This window comes from Lissotriton vulgaris, chromosome 1_1, assembly GCF_964263255.1.
Source record: "Lissotriton vulgaris chromosome 1_1, aLisVul1.2, whole genome shotgun sequence".
NCBI classification, from domain to species: Eukaryota; Metazoa; Chordata; class Amphibia; order Caudata; family Salamandridae; genus Lissotriton; species Lissotriton vulgaris.
The window spans coordinates 380,654,994-380,672,668 of NC_141685.1; the positions used below are offsets into that span (position 1 = coordinate 380,654,994).

Here is a 17,675-nt window from a genome sequence, read left to right on the forward strand (position 1 = left end):
CCAACAGATTCCAAATTCAGGTAGGCTAAGCAATTTAATTGCATATATACTTTTTCTCATGCATCTAATGTGATCGTTACGGTATACATAGGCAAAGCTCTAATACGCTATACTTGTGGTCTTTATTACAGCATTAATTTAAACCAGCCCAAAGCACCCCTGGGTAAGAAATACATTCAGTAGCGTTTAAACTCACCATTAAATTGTGACATAAGATATATAACAGACAGACCCTTTTTTTACTTTATAGGCGTGATTCTACAGACATTTTTTTCAACAGAGGTAGGCATATTGAGATCCAATTAGATTTATTAACAATCAGCTACCATGGGCCCACATGTTAAAACATACACTTTTATTTTTTACTTTTAGAGTTGCCCCTGAGGAAGGTACCGCTGGGTACCGAAATGCATCGGGCGTGTCAAATGTTAATGCTGATGGAAATATAATATGATATGAGTAAATCATTATAATGCACAAATGTATATGTGATTTATAATTTCAAAGCGATTGTGATGAATTTAGGATTTGTGACACACAATATGAATTTTGTTGAAATCAAAGAAAATTAAAAAGTATGAATAATGATGGCATTATGAATTAATTTAAAGTTATAAGCAGAGTAGGTGTAGGAAAACACCGAGTGAACAGTGCATGATTGGACTAACCGTTTGGCTAGTCTTACCTACAGTTGAACCTAGGAGTGACAACCCTCTACAATCATTGCACCAATTTACAAGGAGGTTTAAAAATGAACAAACTAGGAGTGCTCCTCACGCACCCTCCATTAACATTTGCCATAGGGACATTTGACAGCTATAAATGACCACTTGACAGCATCACCACCTAATATAGTTGGGTAAAACATTAATATTCTGAAATTATGGTACGGATATGGCTATATTGGACCCACTCTGGACTCTACTGCTCACCAAGGGTAGATACAATCCACTTGGTTTAGATACTTTGTAACACTGACCACAAAATATCCTAACCAGATTAACTCAAAATCCAGATTTAGCTTTTAGCTATACGGGCAGGAGAAGTTGCACCGTCCTTAATATGTCTCACCCCCTGAAGTCGTCCATCCTAATTTAACTGTCTTGGTAGGAGATGAAATTACACAAACAACTGATTCTCAGCCTCCCAATAGCTTGACTTAACTTCCATTCACTGAGGTCAGTGGAGGTTCTTAGGTTCAATGGAGCGCTGAAAGATCATGAAATCGTATCGGCCGGCTAAAATGAAAAAGTGGTTGTTTTCTTGTCAACATATGAATTAAACGTAAGCCCTGTATTATCAGCAGCAGAACTTCATACAACACAAGGACACCATACATTACACGTTTAACTCACCCACTTGCCCAAATAGGCTGGAAGAATTGGTGGTTTTCTTTGCTGAAGAAAAAACATCACCATTAAGGCAAACGAATAGGACGGAATCCCCCCTTCTGACTGGCAGTCAATATGGCACAGCTGTAAAAATAAAGGCATTCTTGAGTTTAACAAAAAGCTAAACAAATCAGAACACAAACAAGTGAAAATGTAGCAGGAACTGTACAGAAAGACAAGCTGACAACCTATTTTGGATTTTGCAGCACAGTTGAAAAAGCTCCTTTTTGGTTTAAACATTGTATTGCTTTTTCTTAAAACAGATATGCATAAAGCAATGTAATGTGTACAGTTCTTGAGGTCCTTCTCTATTGAGTTTGGAAATATACTACCTAACTCAAATACATAGTACTGTACTTTTATATAAAGATTTTGTGAACAAGCATTCTTCTGAAATATAAAAAATGTATGCTTATAAAGCGTGGTACACTCACTCTGGGGGTGTATTTTGACAATTTTGTAATGTTAACATTTTTGCATTTATCTTCATGTGTTAATTTATCTATTTCCTTAACGTCGGTTCAAATTTAATGACAATCTAAAAGAAATGTTACACCCCCTTTATTTTTACTGCAGATATTTTTTTAAGAATTATATTTTTTTACATTTTCGTACTTTGATATTTGAAGAGTTCTTTTCTGAGCAAAGTCTGCTGTGATGGGCTTCTGACCTAACATGGTGTAACAGACACATTTTGAGTATTACTGAGATTCTAAGATGCACTGCAATGCTGACGGGAGGTGCTTTTCAGCTGTGCAAGCCTTTCTTGAGGCCAAGAACAAAGTAAAGGGTCAGAGAATAAAGTGGATTTATTTTTCAGGAGCTATAACATGACTCAGATGTTGGTCTTGTTTACACTGTACCACACCAATTGCTGATTATCTCAAATAGGCTACTTCGGACAAGGTGTAGACTTACATGCTGTCTCCTGCACAGATTAGTTCTAGTCCACCAATCTGGGGTACTTGGAGATGTCTAAATAGAAGGGTGTTGGCAAGACTAATATGTAAGAATGCTTTCATAAAAAGTATCTTATTGGAGGGTGTCTCACTAATCCTACCAATATCCCATTTGTAAAAAGATTGGGATTTGTTACTGGCACTGGCAACTCATGTCTGGGGAGATGTCAACAAAAAGAAAGAGCAGCAATAAATCACTGTATTGATTTTTCAGCACTGCCTCTTGAAAGGCAGGGACACTTTCCTTCTGAGAATAGAAGTGTTCAATAAACTTTTAATCACAAAGTGAAAATATATATGTAATCCATTGAGAAAAAAAATATTCATACTGTAGATCTATACATCAATATATATATATCACACACACACATATATATATATATATGTTTAGCCATATATACACAATTTTAATCTATAGCCATATAACCATATAAACAGAGAATATATATTGTAATAGTAAAACATTTTATATTTTATAAATGTGATTTTAGTAATAAAAGAAAAGTTCACCTTACAGAAACTGGTGTTGTAATACAGCTTGCCAATTAGCCAAGTCTCCTTTCCATGCTGAATCCAAACAGTATTGTCTGGTAAAAGTATGGGTATTCGACCATGTCGCTGCTCAACAAATGTCTGGGAGTGAAAATACCAGCAAATATGGCTGTGGAAGTAGCCATCTTTCGTGTTGAGTACACAGTCACCCTCGAGGACAGACGTTTTTCAGCTTTTTCGTGGAAAAAAGTAACAGTAAATGTTATCCAACGGGATATAATATTTCTTGTTAGAGCATAGCCCTTTCTAGGAGGTGTAGAAGATATGAGCAGCTGATTGAATTTCCTAAAGGTTTTCGAGTTATTGATGTAGAATCTCAAACAGCTTCTAAAAACTAGTGTGGGGGCGTGGCCAAGATGGCGGGGTGAGCGGACGCCTCTTCCCGCAGCTCCTCCGGCCCGACTAGGCCCGAGCCCTTTTTCGTTAGCTTCTCTCCCCCCGCTGAAGCTCAGCGGCTGAGAGATAGGCGGCGGAGATCCTGGGGCACACATTGTTGCTACTTTGGCCCCGGTCGCCCGGGTGGATGCACGCTAAAAGACCGATTGCCGGACGGAGGAGCGCCTTGGAGGCGGAGCAGAGCGGAGCGCTGTCCGGATGCCTCGGCCGGGGCCTGGTGCTGATGTCTAGCGATCAGGAGTGAAGCTCGCCCCGGTGCTCGACGGGGATCGTCAGAGGGACAACGGCTGTGTGACTTCGCTGAGCGAGGACCCCGCTGTGTGGTCGTGGTGGTGCTTGGACTTGCTGTGGTGGCCTCTCGTGTGGTACGGGCCCCGGCCCCGTGGCCAGTTGGCGACAAGGCCTAAGATCGGAGCCTGGTCTACCGTTTCTCCTCTCTAGCTGGACGGCCCTGGATAGGACTTTCCTCTGTATACCTGGCTCTTCGAGTGGCCCTGGTGGCATCGCCGGGCCTGGTCGATCTACCCGGCCCCGCCCAACCGCCATCTTGTCTTCACGGCGACGGTGACGCAGCCCTCCTTCAGTGTCGCTTGAGGTCGTCTCCTACACCTCTGCTTTCGCACAGCTCTCCCTTCCAGCGGGACGCACCGGCCGGGGTTCCCCTGGCGGGGGTCCCTGTTGAAATCTTGGCTGGGCACCGAGCGGCTCTCTGTGACTAGACTGGCCCGCTATTTTGTCACCTGTGGCGTAGGTCCCCTATCTGGCCGGGAGTTCCTTCTCGAGGGACTCTACCGAACGTTGGAAGCTCATCGAGGGCCGAGCCTACTGCAGGTGGCCGAAGCCAGTGTTCCTGCTTCAGTTGAGTGCGGCAGCGTACGGGACACGAATGTCCGGAAAAGGAGGATCGAGGAAGGGGGATCGCACCCTGCCAGACATGCTTAGCAGGGCCCAGCAACAGCGAGACAGGGCGCAACCTTCTCCGGGCTCTTCCCGGGCTGCAGCGGACCCGACCGGGGGTGAGCCCCCCGTCACGAGGTCCTTCATGGAGGAACTGTTTAGATCGCTTAAAGCAGACTTCCAGACGCTGAAGCAGGAGGTGGCCAGTGAAGTGCGCGAGGTCCGCAGGGAGGTGGAGGGCCTTGGTGAGCGGATGGAGACTGTGGAGGCGGCGGCCCAACGTCGGGACGACGAGATTGTCCATTTGCAACAGGACGTTCTCCGTCTCAGGGAGCAACATGTTGAACTCCAAGCCCATAACGAGGACCTGGAGAACAGGTCGAGGAGGAATAATATACGGGTACGGGGTGTACCATCTGCAGATGAGGGGACAGACCTGGTGGGCTACTTGCAGGACTTGTTCCGGGAAATTCTGGGAGAGGCCGCGGACTTCCCGATCCGCATCGACAGGGTCCACAGAGTCGGCCGTCAGCGACAGTCGGCGGCACCTCCGCCGGACATCTTGGCCTATCTCCCTGACTTTCCGGTGAAGGAGCGCATCATGTCCGAGGCCCGCAGGAAACAACCATTGACGTTCCGAGAGCGACCTGTGGCGCTGTATCAGGACCTGTCTGCCATCACGTTGCAGAAGCGCAGGTCCTTCAAGATTGCAACCGACTTCCTGCGCGAACACGAGACGCCATACTCCTGGGGGCATCCCTTTTGTTTGATATTCTGCTGGAACGGGGTACTGCACCAGATGCGCTCCTTGCAGGATGTTTGCAGCGTCTTGGGGCTCACGGCTACTGAGGAGGACGGAGCAACACCGACTTGGAGGCGCTCGGATAGAAGAGGACGACGGCGGTCGGCGAGAAGGAGATCGGTGGCGAGCGCTGGGCGGCCTGACTCGCCCACCATCAGAGCGGACATGGCCAGCGCCCTGAGAGAAGCGGCCAGGGACTCGGCCGCCTCGAACGGTGTGGCCTTGACAGCCTAGACTCACTCCGGGGGGAGATGGACATAGCTTCTTCGTTGCCACGTTTGGGGGTCGGAGGGAGGGCCGGGGGGGAGCGGGGAAAGCGAGTGGCCGGACGTCCACTTTTGGTACTTTCTGCAGACTTGTCCGTTTTGGGACTTGACTGGGACAATGGGTTGTTTGTGTTTGAGTTGGAATTTGGCTAGTTGCCATTGGTTCGTTTGGGGTGGGGTCGGGAGTTGTTCAGGGGTTGGGAAGACACCGTCCCATATTTCCTGTGTTCACGCTTGGTCCTATTTTACTTGTCCTGCGCTGCTGCCCTGCGCCCCCCCCCCCTCCGGCTGCCTGCCCGCGACATAGCATCTCCGGACTCTGAGAGATATGTCGTCCCTGAAGGTGGTGACCCTTAATGTTAAGGGTCTGAATAACCCTGTGAAGCGTAGGGCGATTTTGTCTCTGCTAGAGGGGACACAAGCTGATATATGCCTCCTGCAGGAAACCCACTTGTTGTCCCGTGACTGTCACAGACTGCGCTCTGCCAAGTTCCCCAACCAGTTTTTCTCCTCTGCTGCGTCCAAGACGGCGGGAGTGGCTATTCTGTTGGCGAGCTCCTTCAAGGGGGAAGTGTTGTATAAATTTGCTGAACAGAAGGGGAGGCTTTTGGCATACTGCCTCCGCCTAGGTGGCACATCGTTTACTGTTGGCTCCTTATATAGCCCGAATGATCATCAAGAACGCTTTTTAGACTCGGTGCTGGTGGATGTAACTGCCTCCCCCGATCGTCATGTTATCCTAGGGGGTGATTTCAATATAGTTTTCGTTTCTGCCTTAGATAGGCCAGCGCAGCGATTCCCGCAGACTGGGGAACTTTCCCAGGCTGGGAAGGCCCGAATCACCGACATGGATTTGCATGACCTTTGGCGCACCCTCCACCCTACAGATAGGGATTATTCCTATTACTCGCATGCGCACCGGACCTACGCACGGTTGGACTACTTTTTGGTTAGTGGACCGATGCGTGCCGCTGCTACAGCAGCGGACATTGGGGTCCTGACACTGTCTGATCATGCGCCGGTCGTGGGTACGTTTGCGTGGCCGGCGACCTCCCCCTCTCGGGGGGTGTGGCGCCTTAGGGACACCCTTCTGCACAAAAAACAGTTGTAAAACATATTGAGGAGGCCATACGGGAATACCAGGCACACAACAGTAACTCAGACACCTCACTGGCGACAGTGGGCGGCGCTGAAGGCGGTCCTCAGGGAGGAATTCATCTCCATCTCCTCGGCAGAAAACAGGGAACGGCAGCGGAAGAGGGAGAAGCTGACTTCCCAGGTCCGGGAGCTAGAACAGGTCCACCGCCGTACGGGTGCCCCAAGGGTTTGGAGGCAGTTGAAGGCTGCCAGGAAGCTCCTGTCGGCGCTGGACATGGACAGGACGGAATACGCAGCGTTACGTCTGAAACATGCATTCTACACAGGGGGGGATAGGTGTGGCAAACTCTTGGCACACAGGCTCCGGGTCGCGCAACAGCGTAATGTGGTGAAGGAACTCTTGGGTACAGACGGGGTGGCTGTTTCTGGTGATGCAGCGGTCGCGGAAACTTTTTGTAGTTTCTATGAGGCGCTGTACGCCGGGGAGCCCCCCTCGTCGCGGGAAGCCGTGGAATATCTGGAATCAGTGACCCTCCCGGCGTTAGACTCCGCTCAGGCGGAATATCTTGAGCGCGATATCCACGTTGAGGAGGTGATTTCCGCGATAGCCAGACTTAAGCACGGGAAAGCCCCGGGCCCGGACGGTTACACATCCCTGTTTTACAAAACCTTTTGCCCGGTTGTGGCCCCTATCCTCGCCCGGCTGTTTAATTCCTTCTCCAAATCAGGAGCCATCCCGCCGGATCTCCTGAGAGCGACGGTCTCTGTGATCCCGAAGCCTGGGAAGGACCGGGCCTTATGTGGCTCATATAGGCCCATCTCGCTCCTGAATGTCCACCTTAAGTTGTACACGGGGATTCTGGCATCCAGGCTGGCCCTGCACCTCCCGGGTCTGGTCGAAGCCGACCAGGCTGGCTTTGTGCCCGGCAGACAGACTGTCGACAATACTAAGCGAGTGACACACATTCTGGAGAAGGCTTCACGGATCCCAGGTGAGCGGATGCTGCTGGCGGTGGATGCCGAGAAAGCCTTCGACAGGGTACACTGGCCTTACCTCCAGCAGGTGCTCAAGAAACTGGGCATCGGTGATAAATTCTGCTTGATGGTTTTCAATTGTTACAGGTACCCTTCAGCGACGGTGAGGGTCAATGGGTGCAGCTCCCGTAGTTTTGCAATTGAGCGCGGCACTAGGCAGGGATGCCCACTTTCCCCACTCCGCTTTGCTCTTTACATGGAGCCGTTTGCCCAGAGGATCCGCCAAGACCCGGACGCAATCGGGATCAAGATGGGGCAGTTTGTTCACACGGTCAGTCTTTATGCGGATGATGTCCTGCTGACCCTGGACGATCCCAGGAGGTCCCTTCCCGCCTGCATCCGCGAGTTGGATGCTTTTTCGCGAGTGGCTGGTTTCAAAATGAACATGGGCAAGTCGGTGGCTCTAGATGTGTCCCTGGCGGCGGATACTAGACGGGACCTTCAGCGGCTCTTTCCCATGCAGTGGTCATCTTCCCTGGTGCCATACCTGGGGATTCTGCTGGCGTCGACGTTGCCAGAGATGGTGACGGCTAACTACACCTCTCTTAGTAAGAAGATCAAGGAGGAGCTTGGCCCCTGGAGCAAGGGCCTGTTGTCTTGGCTTGGCAGGATTGCAGCGGTCAAGATGACGGTTCTGCCCCAAATCCTATACCTTTTCCGAGCCTTGCCGCTCCAGCCTCCAGTGGGTTGGATCAGGCAGACGCAAGCTGACATCGCACGCTTTGTCTGGCAAGGCCGCAAGCCGCGGATGAAGAGGGTTCTCTCCACGCTTGCCCCGGAAGCGGGGGGCCTTAGTATTCCGGACCTCCAGAAATATTTTCAGGCGGCGCAGCTGCGCTACCTTGTGGAGTGGAGTAGGTGGGAATCCGATAAGCACTGGCTCTTTCAGGACCAGGCAGTGGCAGGGCGTACCCTCCAGGAAGTTCCATTCTTGCGCCGAGTTCACCACCCCCCCAACCTTTACGCTTCCTTTGTCACGCGGGTTCCCCTGAGAGTGTGGGACACAGTTTGCGAGGTTCGGGAACTCACCACGTTCCCCTCGCCATTTACGCCCATAGTGGGTAATCCTGATTTCTCCCCGGGGATGGAGCCGGGCGCTTTCTCCCATTGGAGGGCGGCGGGCTGTCGGGCGCTCTTTCAGATTTATGGTTCGGAGGGGGTGGTCCCCTTTCAGCATCTTCAACAGGAGTTCCACCTGCCGGAATCGGATAGACTGCGATATATGCAGGTCCGGCACTGGGCGCTTCAACCCCAGGTGCGGGACACAGCTGATCGTCAGATAACACCATACGAGCGGTGGCTGGTGACCCGCGCCTCCGATGCTAAACTGATCACTGATCTCTACAAGTTCTTACAGCCCCCTCCGTTTCACTACTACAATCCAGGCAGGGAACGATGGCATAGGGAATTAGGTAGGACACTTAGCCATAAGGAGTGGGATCAGATTGCACACCGTGCGAGACACTCAGCATACCACACTGGCCTCACTGAGACATTCACCAAGGTGTCCACATACTGGTATCACACCCCAGAGAGACTGCACGAGATGAACAGGCATATCGAGAAGGAGTGCTGGAGAGGTTGCGGTCAGGTGGGGACCCTTTCACATATTCTTTGGGATTGTCCTTTGTTGGCTGCGTATTGGAAGGAGGTTCTTGATGAGGTTGATATGCATTTTGAATTTGAATTACCGCGCTTTCCGGCGTATGTATTGCTGGGCCTTCCTATTGGCCTGATGTATCCGCTGAAGTCTCGCAGGGGCAGGCAAATCGCGATAGCGCTGGGATCAGCGGTTCAGAACATCCTAATCCACTGGCGCACCACCACAGTCCCCTCCATCACTGGCTGGTTGCACAGGCTCTGGCATGTGCTGGGTATGGAAAAATTGTCACTCACGGTAGCGGGGGAGATGGACCAATTTGATGAGCTGTGGCAACCCTTTCGTGCGCTTTTAACTACGGAATTTAGGGAACTCACCTGTCCGAGGTACCTCAGACTTCTAAGGTTGACGCCACCGGTGATTCCAGCAGACTAGGAGGGAGAGCGGGGCTGGGTTCATGGAGGGGGGGGTGCGGCGGGGGGGGCAGGTAGTGTTATTAGCGGTACATTGGACGGGAGGGGGGAGGGGGGAGTTGGGGTGAGTTTGGGTGTTCGGGGGGAGGGTTTTAGGGGATGGTGGGTTGGGTTTCCTTGTGTTACTGTTTATTGCTCTCTGCTCAGAATGATGGTGTTGACTATGGCCAGAATGAAAGTATTGCTTATATTTAGCTATTTTCAATTGCTGTTGCTTCCTTTTCCACAGCGGACTGATCCACCGTCGCATTCGTAGTATCATACTTATTTCCTTCGCTTAAATGTATGTATCCCTAACCTCCTGTTCCCTCTCCCTATGTTTTTTGCTTTAATAAAATGCTTTAAACCTAAAATCTAGTGTGTGGAGAGCCCTCTCCGTCGGAGATGAAGAATTCAGTAAGTAGGTTGGTAAGATTATAGGCTCATTCAGGTGGAATGAATCTGGAACTTTAGGTATGAATTTAGGATTTGCCCTCAACAACACTTTATCCAGTTTAAACTGAAGAAAGGGTCAGAGACAATGAGTGCTTGGATCTCATTTACGCTTTTGGCAGATGTCAGGGCCAGCAAGAGTGCTATTTTCCAGGATACATGTTTGATATCCGCCTTATGTATAGACTCAAAAGGTGGCCTCATGAGCTGAGCGAGGACTGCATTCAACTGCCAGAGAACTGCTGGACACTTTACCAGTGGAAACACCCTGAAAATGCCTTTTATGAATTCCTTTATAACTCTGGAAGAACAAAGCAATATTTTGTCAGGCTTTCTTTGACATCTAGAGATTACCGTTAAGTGTAATCTAATAGAGGAGTGCGCCAATCCTGATCTTGCCAAGTGAAGCAAATATGGCAATAACTGATCTGGTGTACATTGGAAAGGAGGCAGATTGTTGTCAATGCACAAATGTCCGAATCTCTTCCATTTTACCACATAGGCTTATTTGTGGTGCACGCTCTTGAGTGCTCTAGAATGGGTCTACATTCTTGTGGAATATTCAGGGATATAAATTCCTGTTCATGAGGTGCGAAACGGAAAAACAGAGAATTTATTTGCAGGTGTACTATCTGTTCTTCTTTCAGGGATATCAGATTGTGGACCTGAGGGTAGCGAATTTGCGGAGACACCGACATGAGAAGATCCGAGAACCAAAATTGTCTTGGCCCTGCTGGCGCTATTAGAATCAGATGGCATGGCTCTGACTTCATCTTGCTTAGTAACCTTTGGATGAGAGGGAATGTTGGAAATGCACAAGTAAGAATCCCTGTCCATCTTAGTGGTAGAGCATTCCCCCACGATCCCTTCTGAGGGAATCTGCTGGCAAACGATTCACATTTTTTACTGTTCGGTGAAGAGAAAAGGCCCAATTCTTGTGGATCCCATCTTTTGAAGACCCAGGGTAGCTGTACCAGATCTAATTTCCACTCGTGGCATTGGCGGTTGGACCTGCTTAGAGAATCTGCCCAAGTGTTGTGTATGCTCCACTTAAAGTGAGATGTTGTACTTCATGAGCCAATAACATAACTCCTGAGCCTGAGATGATAGTATTTGTGATCTTGTTACTCCTTGCTTTGCCAGGTAAAACATAGTGGTGGTGTTGTCCGTTCTTGCTAGTACAGGAGAACTGCAAATCTAGGGGCGGAATGCCTGTAATCCTAGAAACATCCCCATTTAATTCCGGAAGGTTGATATGCATGTGTGACTCATGTATGGCCCATTTTCCGTGAATTTCTAGTTCCTGAAGATGTGCCTCCCATCCCTGAAAGGATGCGAGCTTTGTCATAATATAACTGGGACGGGGCTGGAGTTCTATTTTGCTGTATTCCCCAGCATGACAGGGCTTCTCTTTTATTGCCTGGGGGATGACGATGAGATCGTCGAACGAGACATAAGCCTGGATCTACTGGACATCCAGTTGTTCCTGAAGCGGCCTCATATGCAAATAGGAGTTTGGAATTAATGGAATGAACAATGATAGCATTTCCAGCGTAGATTTTTACATTCTCACTGAAAAAGACTTGCTTCTTTGTATATGAATCGTTATATGCAAGATCTTGTGAATGCGTTATGTCGTAGGGTAAGCCTTCGCTATCTTGGTGTCCAGAACAGCCCCAAGGAACACCAGCGATTGAATTGGTATGAGGGATGATTTTTCCATACTGATCTGCCGCTCCAGCCATTTGAAGAGCTGATGACAAGCCCATGAAGAGTTTTTTGCAGAGTGGTATGTGGACCCCTTGACTAGCCAGTCGTCCAGGTAGGGATAAACCTGGTGCCCTTGCTGTCTTAAGAAGGTGGCCACTGGTGCAATGCACTTCATGAATACCCTGGGTGCTAATCAGAGACCAAAAGGGAGTACTTTGAACTAATAGTAGCCCCCTGCCACCCCAAATCATAGGAACCATAGATGCTTGACATGAATGGGGATGTAAAAATAGGCGTCCACGACATCGAGAGATGTCATAAAGTCCCTTTTGTTGATCATCAATAGAATGTCTTGCAACAACAGCATTCTGAAGTGCTGTTTTTTGATACACTTGTTCAAGGGTCTGAGATCCATGACCTGTCTCCATTTGCCACATTGCTTCTTTTTTATGTGAAAGAAGTCGGAGTAGAATCCCTTTCTGTGGTGTTGCTGAGGAACTTCCTCTATTGCTCCCTTCAAGATAAGAGCTAAAATCTCCTGCTTCAATAGACTAAGATATTGATTTTTTCGCTTGATGAGAGGAAGATCGAAAGGCTTTTGGACAAATTCCAAGATGTGTCCTTAATGAATAATGTCCAACATCCATTTGTCCGTTGCTATATTGAGCGACTCATCTTCATGCTTCAACATCCTCCGCATGCTCAAAAAAACATTTCCCTGGATCCCCACCGAAACCAGAAAGACAGTCACCCATGCACTGGTTACAAGTCGCCTGGACTACGGAAACACCCTATACGCCGGTATCACCGCAAAACTCCAGAAAAAACTCCAACGCATCCAGAACGCATCAGCCAGACTCATACTAGACATCCCACGCAAAGACCATATCTTTAGCCACCTGAAAAACCTCCACTGGCTCCCCGTCAATAAGAGGATTACTTTCTGCCTCCTAACCCACGCTCACAAAGCACTCTACGAACTTGGACCCGAATGCCTCAACACACGACTTTCTTTCTACACCCCCCCCCTCGCCAGCTACGATCCGCCAACCAAGCCCTTGCTACCATTCCTCGCATCAATAAAACCACCATGGGAGGTAGATCCTTCTCCTACCTCGCGGCTAAAACCTGGAACTCACTTCCCACTCACCTACGTCTCACACAGAACCACCTAGCGTTCAGAAAGCAACTTAAAACCTGGATATTCGACAAGTAATTCCCTCCCTCAAGCGCCTTGAGACCCTCTGGGTATGTAGCCCGCTATATAAATTTCTGACTTGACTTGACTTGACCTTTTGAGGCTTGTGTTGGTTTAAGGTGACTGGTGGAACCGAAAAGTCACTGACGTCTAGCGTTGTCCTGGGATTTTCCTCTTGTAGGAGGACGTCAGCAAATTGATTGCTGCGTGTAAGGCATGTTAGGGGCTTGAAATTGTTGCTGCTCGGCATATTGTGCTTTATATCCTTGTTGCGTATATGGCTGGTGTCCATATGCTGAAAAGAGGATCTTTGTTGGCCTTGACCTCTATCTCTTCCACAACAAAATGAGTGTTAACACTGCTGCTGGAGTGTTCCTAGGGAGCGTGCTGTTTTTGTTTCCACCTTTATCCCTTGAAGAGCATCAGCAACATGTTACCCAAATAAATATTCACCATAAAATGGCATATCCATAATTTTCAGAAAGAGGGAGCCTTCAACTAGCCTTGACTGCGAAGTAATTTAGCTTCTGCCATTTGTCAGAAAGCAATGGAAGATATATCCATTGCTATATCTATTACCTCAGACGCCACAATGGCCCCTTCTTGAAGAATCTGCTTAGCCCGTGCATTCTTTTCTTCAGGGAGATGGTCTAGAAAAGGTGCAGAGTGAGACCACATCAGGTGGTCAAATCGGATTAAGATGGCTAAAGCATTTGACGTTTTGATAGCAGTAGCCGCCATTGCTGCAAAACGTTTTCCTATACCATCCAATCTTCAGCCATCCATATAGGGAGGGGCCGAACGAGGGGCGGAAGGGTTTCTGGAGCGCCGCTGTGCTGCCTGCATAACCACTGGTCTTGGATGTCCATCTAGTGAATGTGGATTGCTTCGTTATTTAAATATGCATTATATATATAGCAATTTGCATTGAAGAATGAGTGAATATATATAAATAAATATTTGGATGGAGGATTTAGTAACAGTGTAATTGACTGTTTACTTGACCAATTTATAGTGTCTCACTAAATATAGTGGATAGTGACTAAACTGTGTGAATATCTGTATCACTTTGTCAGTTGTTGTGTAAACTGATTCTACAGTTGGTTACTAGCTATGTGAAAGTCTATATTAGTTATTGATTAGTTAACTGAGTATTTGCATGGGAGTGTGAAAGTGTGTGTGGTTCGATGGGGGGAGTGTGACTGTCCAAAGATGTGTGAATAGTTGATTCAGTAGATTTATGAAGTTAAAACTACATGTTCTAACAGTTTGGGTGAGTGAATTTCTTTATGGGTGTGTTGATGAGCAAATATATTTCTCAATGGTACATGTCCAACAAACTAGAAAAATAAAAGGCAGTGTATGTGTCAGTTGTTGTATATTTGGTGGCCGTAGATTTGCCCACTTGGCCGCCAAATTTTGGAACGCCTTGTCACTTCCGCTCAAAACCTCTAATTCCCTCCTGGAATTCAGAAAACTCCTGAAAACCAGTCTTTTCACACAATCCGGCTAGCTCCCCCTCTCTTTACATCGCTCAGCACCCAGTCAGCGCCAGGAAACTCATGGTGACAGAGCGCTATATAAAACCCCATTAAGATAAGATAAGATAAGATATATAAATAAGTATACATAAGACTCAATGACTGTGTGAGTGACTGTATGGATAACTGTATACTTGTAATAATGATTTTATAATTCACTAAGTATGACTTACTATCTAAATGAATAGATGAAGTTGTGTTTGTATAAGTGTTTTGCTAAGTAAATATGTAAGTATGATCCATTGTTTGCATAAGTGAGTAGGATGACTTCATATGTGAATAGGATGTGTGCTGTTGTTTAATGTTGATATAGGTGTATAAGTATTTTTGATAGTGTTCTATTGTTCATTGACAGCATGTATGAGTGAATCTACAGGTAAGTGATTAGGTGTGTGTATACATTTATGAATCACTGAGTGGATTTTTAGATACTTGTATTGCTGTGACAATGGATTCAAATATGATACTCTGTATTTTACAAAGAGTGATGAAAGATTTTAATAGTGTATGAAAAGGTGTATGTGATTGTCACATGGATGATGTCATCAGTGATGTCACTGACCATGTCATGAATGATCTAATATGTGACATCATCAGCAGTGGATTGCGGGTGCACGAAATATAGTTAGTACAACTAACTATATACTAGAAATTTCAAAAGTTTTGTATGAGTGAAATGTCCAGCTAACTATAAGACCCCTAAAACGTATAGTTTTCTGAGTGAATTTGAAAGGTTTTTTAAATGCTAATTCCTAACTATATAAGGCCTGAAACCTATGTTTTTTTCAGTGAATTTCAATTTTTTTTTAATGCTGATTCCTAACTATATAAGACCAGGAATCTCCAGTATGTCCAGGGGACTGCATTGCAGAGAGGTGTAATGAAGCCACGCCCCTTTTTACACCTCTCTGCAACACAGCCCCCGTGCATGTTTGAAGAGGGGGAACTAATTCCCCTTGCATACTGGGGGCCCCTGGGGGCCAACTAGCCCACCTGGAACCTCCAGTATGTGCCAGGGTGCTGCATTGCAGAGGTGTAATGAGGCTATGCTCCTTGTTACACCTCTCTGCAACGCAGCCCCCTGGCGCGTATGCAGAGGGGGAACTAATTCCCCTTGCATACTGGGGGTCCCTGCGGGCAACTAGCCCACAGGGAGCCTCCAGTATGTGCCAGGGGGCTGCATTGCAGAGAGGTGTAATGAGGCTATGCCCCTTTTTTCATCTCTCTGCAACGCAGGCCACTGGCACGTTTGCAGAGGGGGACTAATTCCCCTTGCATACTGGGGGTCCCTGGGTCATATCTGCCCAAACGCCGATATTCCGAACGATTGAAAATGACTTTTCTTGAGAAACATTTGGATTTGGATCATCATGACCTATATAAGTCTGCCCGAATTGTGTGGGTAAAGTTGATACCTAGTCACTTTAAATAAGAATGTACTTACATCTCGTCTAACATTTGGAAGAAATATCTAGCTATATGACAACAGGATACCGACATAACTTGAAGGAAATAAGAACGCACTGAAGAAGTTCTGTTGTACAGAACGAAACGCGTCGGCTGGCTGTGGTACATAAACTTAAGGAAAATAAAAGCATTTGAATATACACCAAGATTCAGCGCTTCAATAAGGACTCTAAGTGATATGATTTTATTGGACTTATTGTGCAAGTGGTGCTGTGCCAAACTTTGGAATATTCTCCACTACTCTCTACTACTCTCTAATATTTACTCTCTACTACTCATTCTCTACTACTCTCTACTTCTCACTCTCTACTTCTCACTCTCTACTTCTCTCTGTCTACTTCTCTCTCTCTACTACTCTCTACTACTCACTCTCTGCTACTCACTCTCTGCTACTCTCTACTGCTCTCTACTACTCAACTTCTCACTCTCTACTCTCTACTTCTCTCTACTAGTCTCTACCTCTCTACCTCTACCTCTCTCTACACGCACACATATACACACATATATATATATGCATTTATATATATATATATGTATGTGTATATATAAATATATATATATATGCATACATATATAAACATATATAATCTGCATATCTATATAAATACAAATATAAATGCATGCATACATATACATATATGCATACATATGCATGTTATTTACATGAACGTTTAAAAAACACTAACAAAAGCAGAGCTAAAAAGCCACCTCATTACAAACAGAATGGCTTAAACTTAAACGAGGGCGAGATCTATTGCATTTTCAGTGCTTGTTTTTTTGGTTTTATCAAGAAGGCATTCAGATGTGTCACACATTTGCCATACCTTCTGAATGTTAGCACTCTAGTTGCTCATTAGATCACTGTAGTAAAGCTACTGCTCACCAGGGAAGTATGCTGCTGGTATGCAAAGTGCATGTTTCAGTCTGCATGTCAGAATTTTTTTAATGAAATAGAAGAGGATTTGAGAAGTCACTCAAAATGTGTCCTAATTTTTCTTTCTGGAGCACTAATCATACTTTCTATGGCAAAATGAACGCCCTCATTTTGTTCCTTTTTAAATTAAATGTTTTCGGACTTATCACTTCATTCCAATCAAGATGGCTTCTGGTGTGCCACACTTTTGTCATAAGTAAGACTGTTAGCGCTCTAGTTGTTCTTTCGAACACTCTGGGACATTCTGTCATTGGGATATACTTGGGCTACATCTGGGTAATATTAGGGGCTACATTTGGGCTTTTTTGACTCTGGTGGCCATCTAGGAGGCTGCAGTAGAACACAAAGGAATCAACTGACAGTCTCTGTCCTTGTTGGATGTACATGTTTTACTGAGAATGTCAGACTTCATTCTCACATGACTGAGAAAGATAATGTGAATTTACAGAAAATATGCTTTCAGTTTAGCTTATAGATCCCCTTCCAAACCACTGTGGGAAAAGCATGAGATAATAGTTTTCTTTCAAACATGATTCATGATATCCCAGCAGAAGGCTTTTTCACATGGTAAAATCACCTTAGAACACACCACAATTCCTAAAATGAGTATGGTACCATCAACAAATGATTTATAATGTAACTAAAGTCCTAAAACCCTCTATTAACTACAATGCTTTTTAATGAGGTACTATCATGTATATTGGTCCCAACATGGCTGCCAACACTTCTTGGATGAAGTGCTGACAGCCAATCAGATCTCACACGTAACCCCCTTGTGGGACCCCCTGAGCAGGCCTAGGGGTCAGGGTGCTTCTACCCTGCCCCCTTTTTGAGTTCTACATGTTTGTTTTTCTGCTTTCTGTGCCTCAGTCTACCGAGGTACAAGATGGCTGCCAACAATTTCTGTTTTGGAGTGTTGACAGA

General features: G+C 46.6%; 2 protein-coding genes across 4 annotated transcripts in view; both read right to left on the reverse strand.

Moving 5' to 3' along the window:
• TUT4 (terminal uridylyl transferase 4) overlaps positions 1-17,675 on the reverse strand; it is a 1,145,308-nt gene that overhangs the window by 625,467 nt on the left and 502,166 nt on the right. For all 3 annotated transcript variants that reach the window (XM_086952445.1, XM_086952444.1, XM_086952443.1), the window contains one exon: positions 1,356-1,475. In XM_086952445.1, coding sequence (XP_086808571.1) covers positions 1,356-1,475 — 120 coding nt within the window. The remainder of the gene's footprint in view (positions 1-1,355; positions 1,476-17,675) is intronic.
• LOC147747214 (uncharacterized) overlaps positions 1-17,675 on the reverse strand; it is a 187,214-nt gene that overhangs the window by 33,308 nt on the left and 136,231 nt on the right. The gene's annotated exons all lie outside the window — the stretch shown is intronic.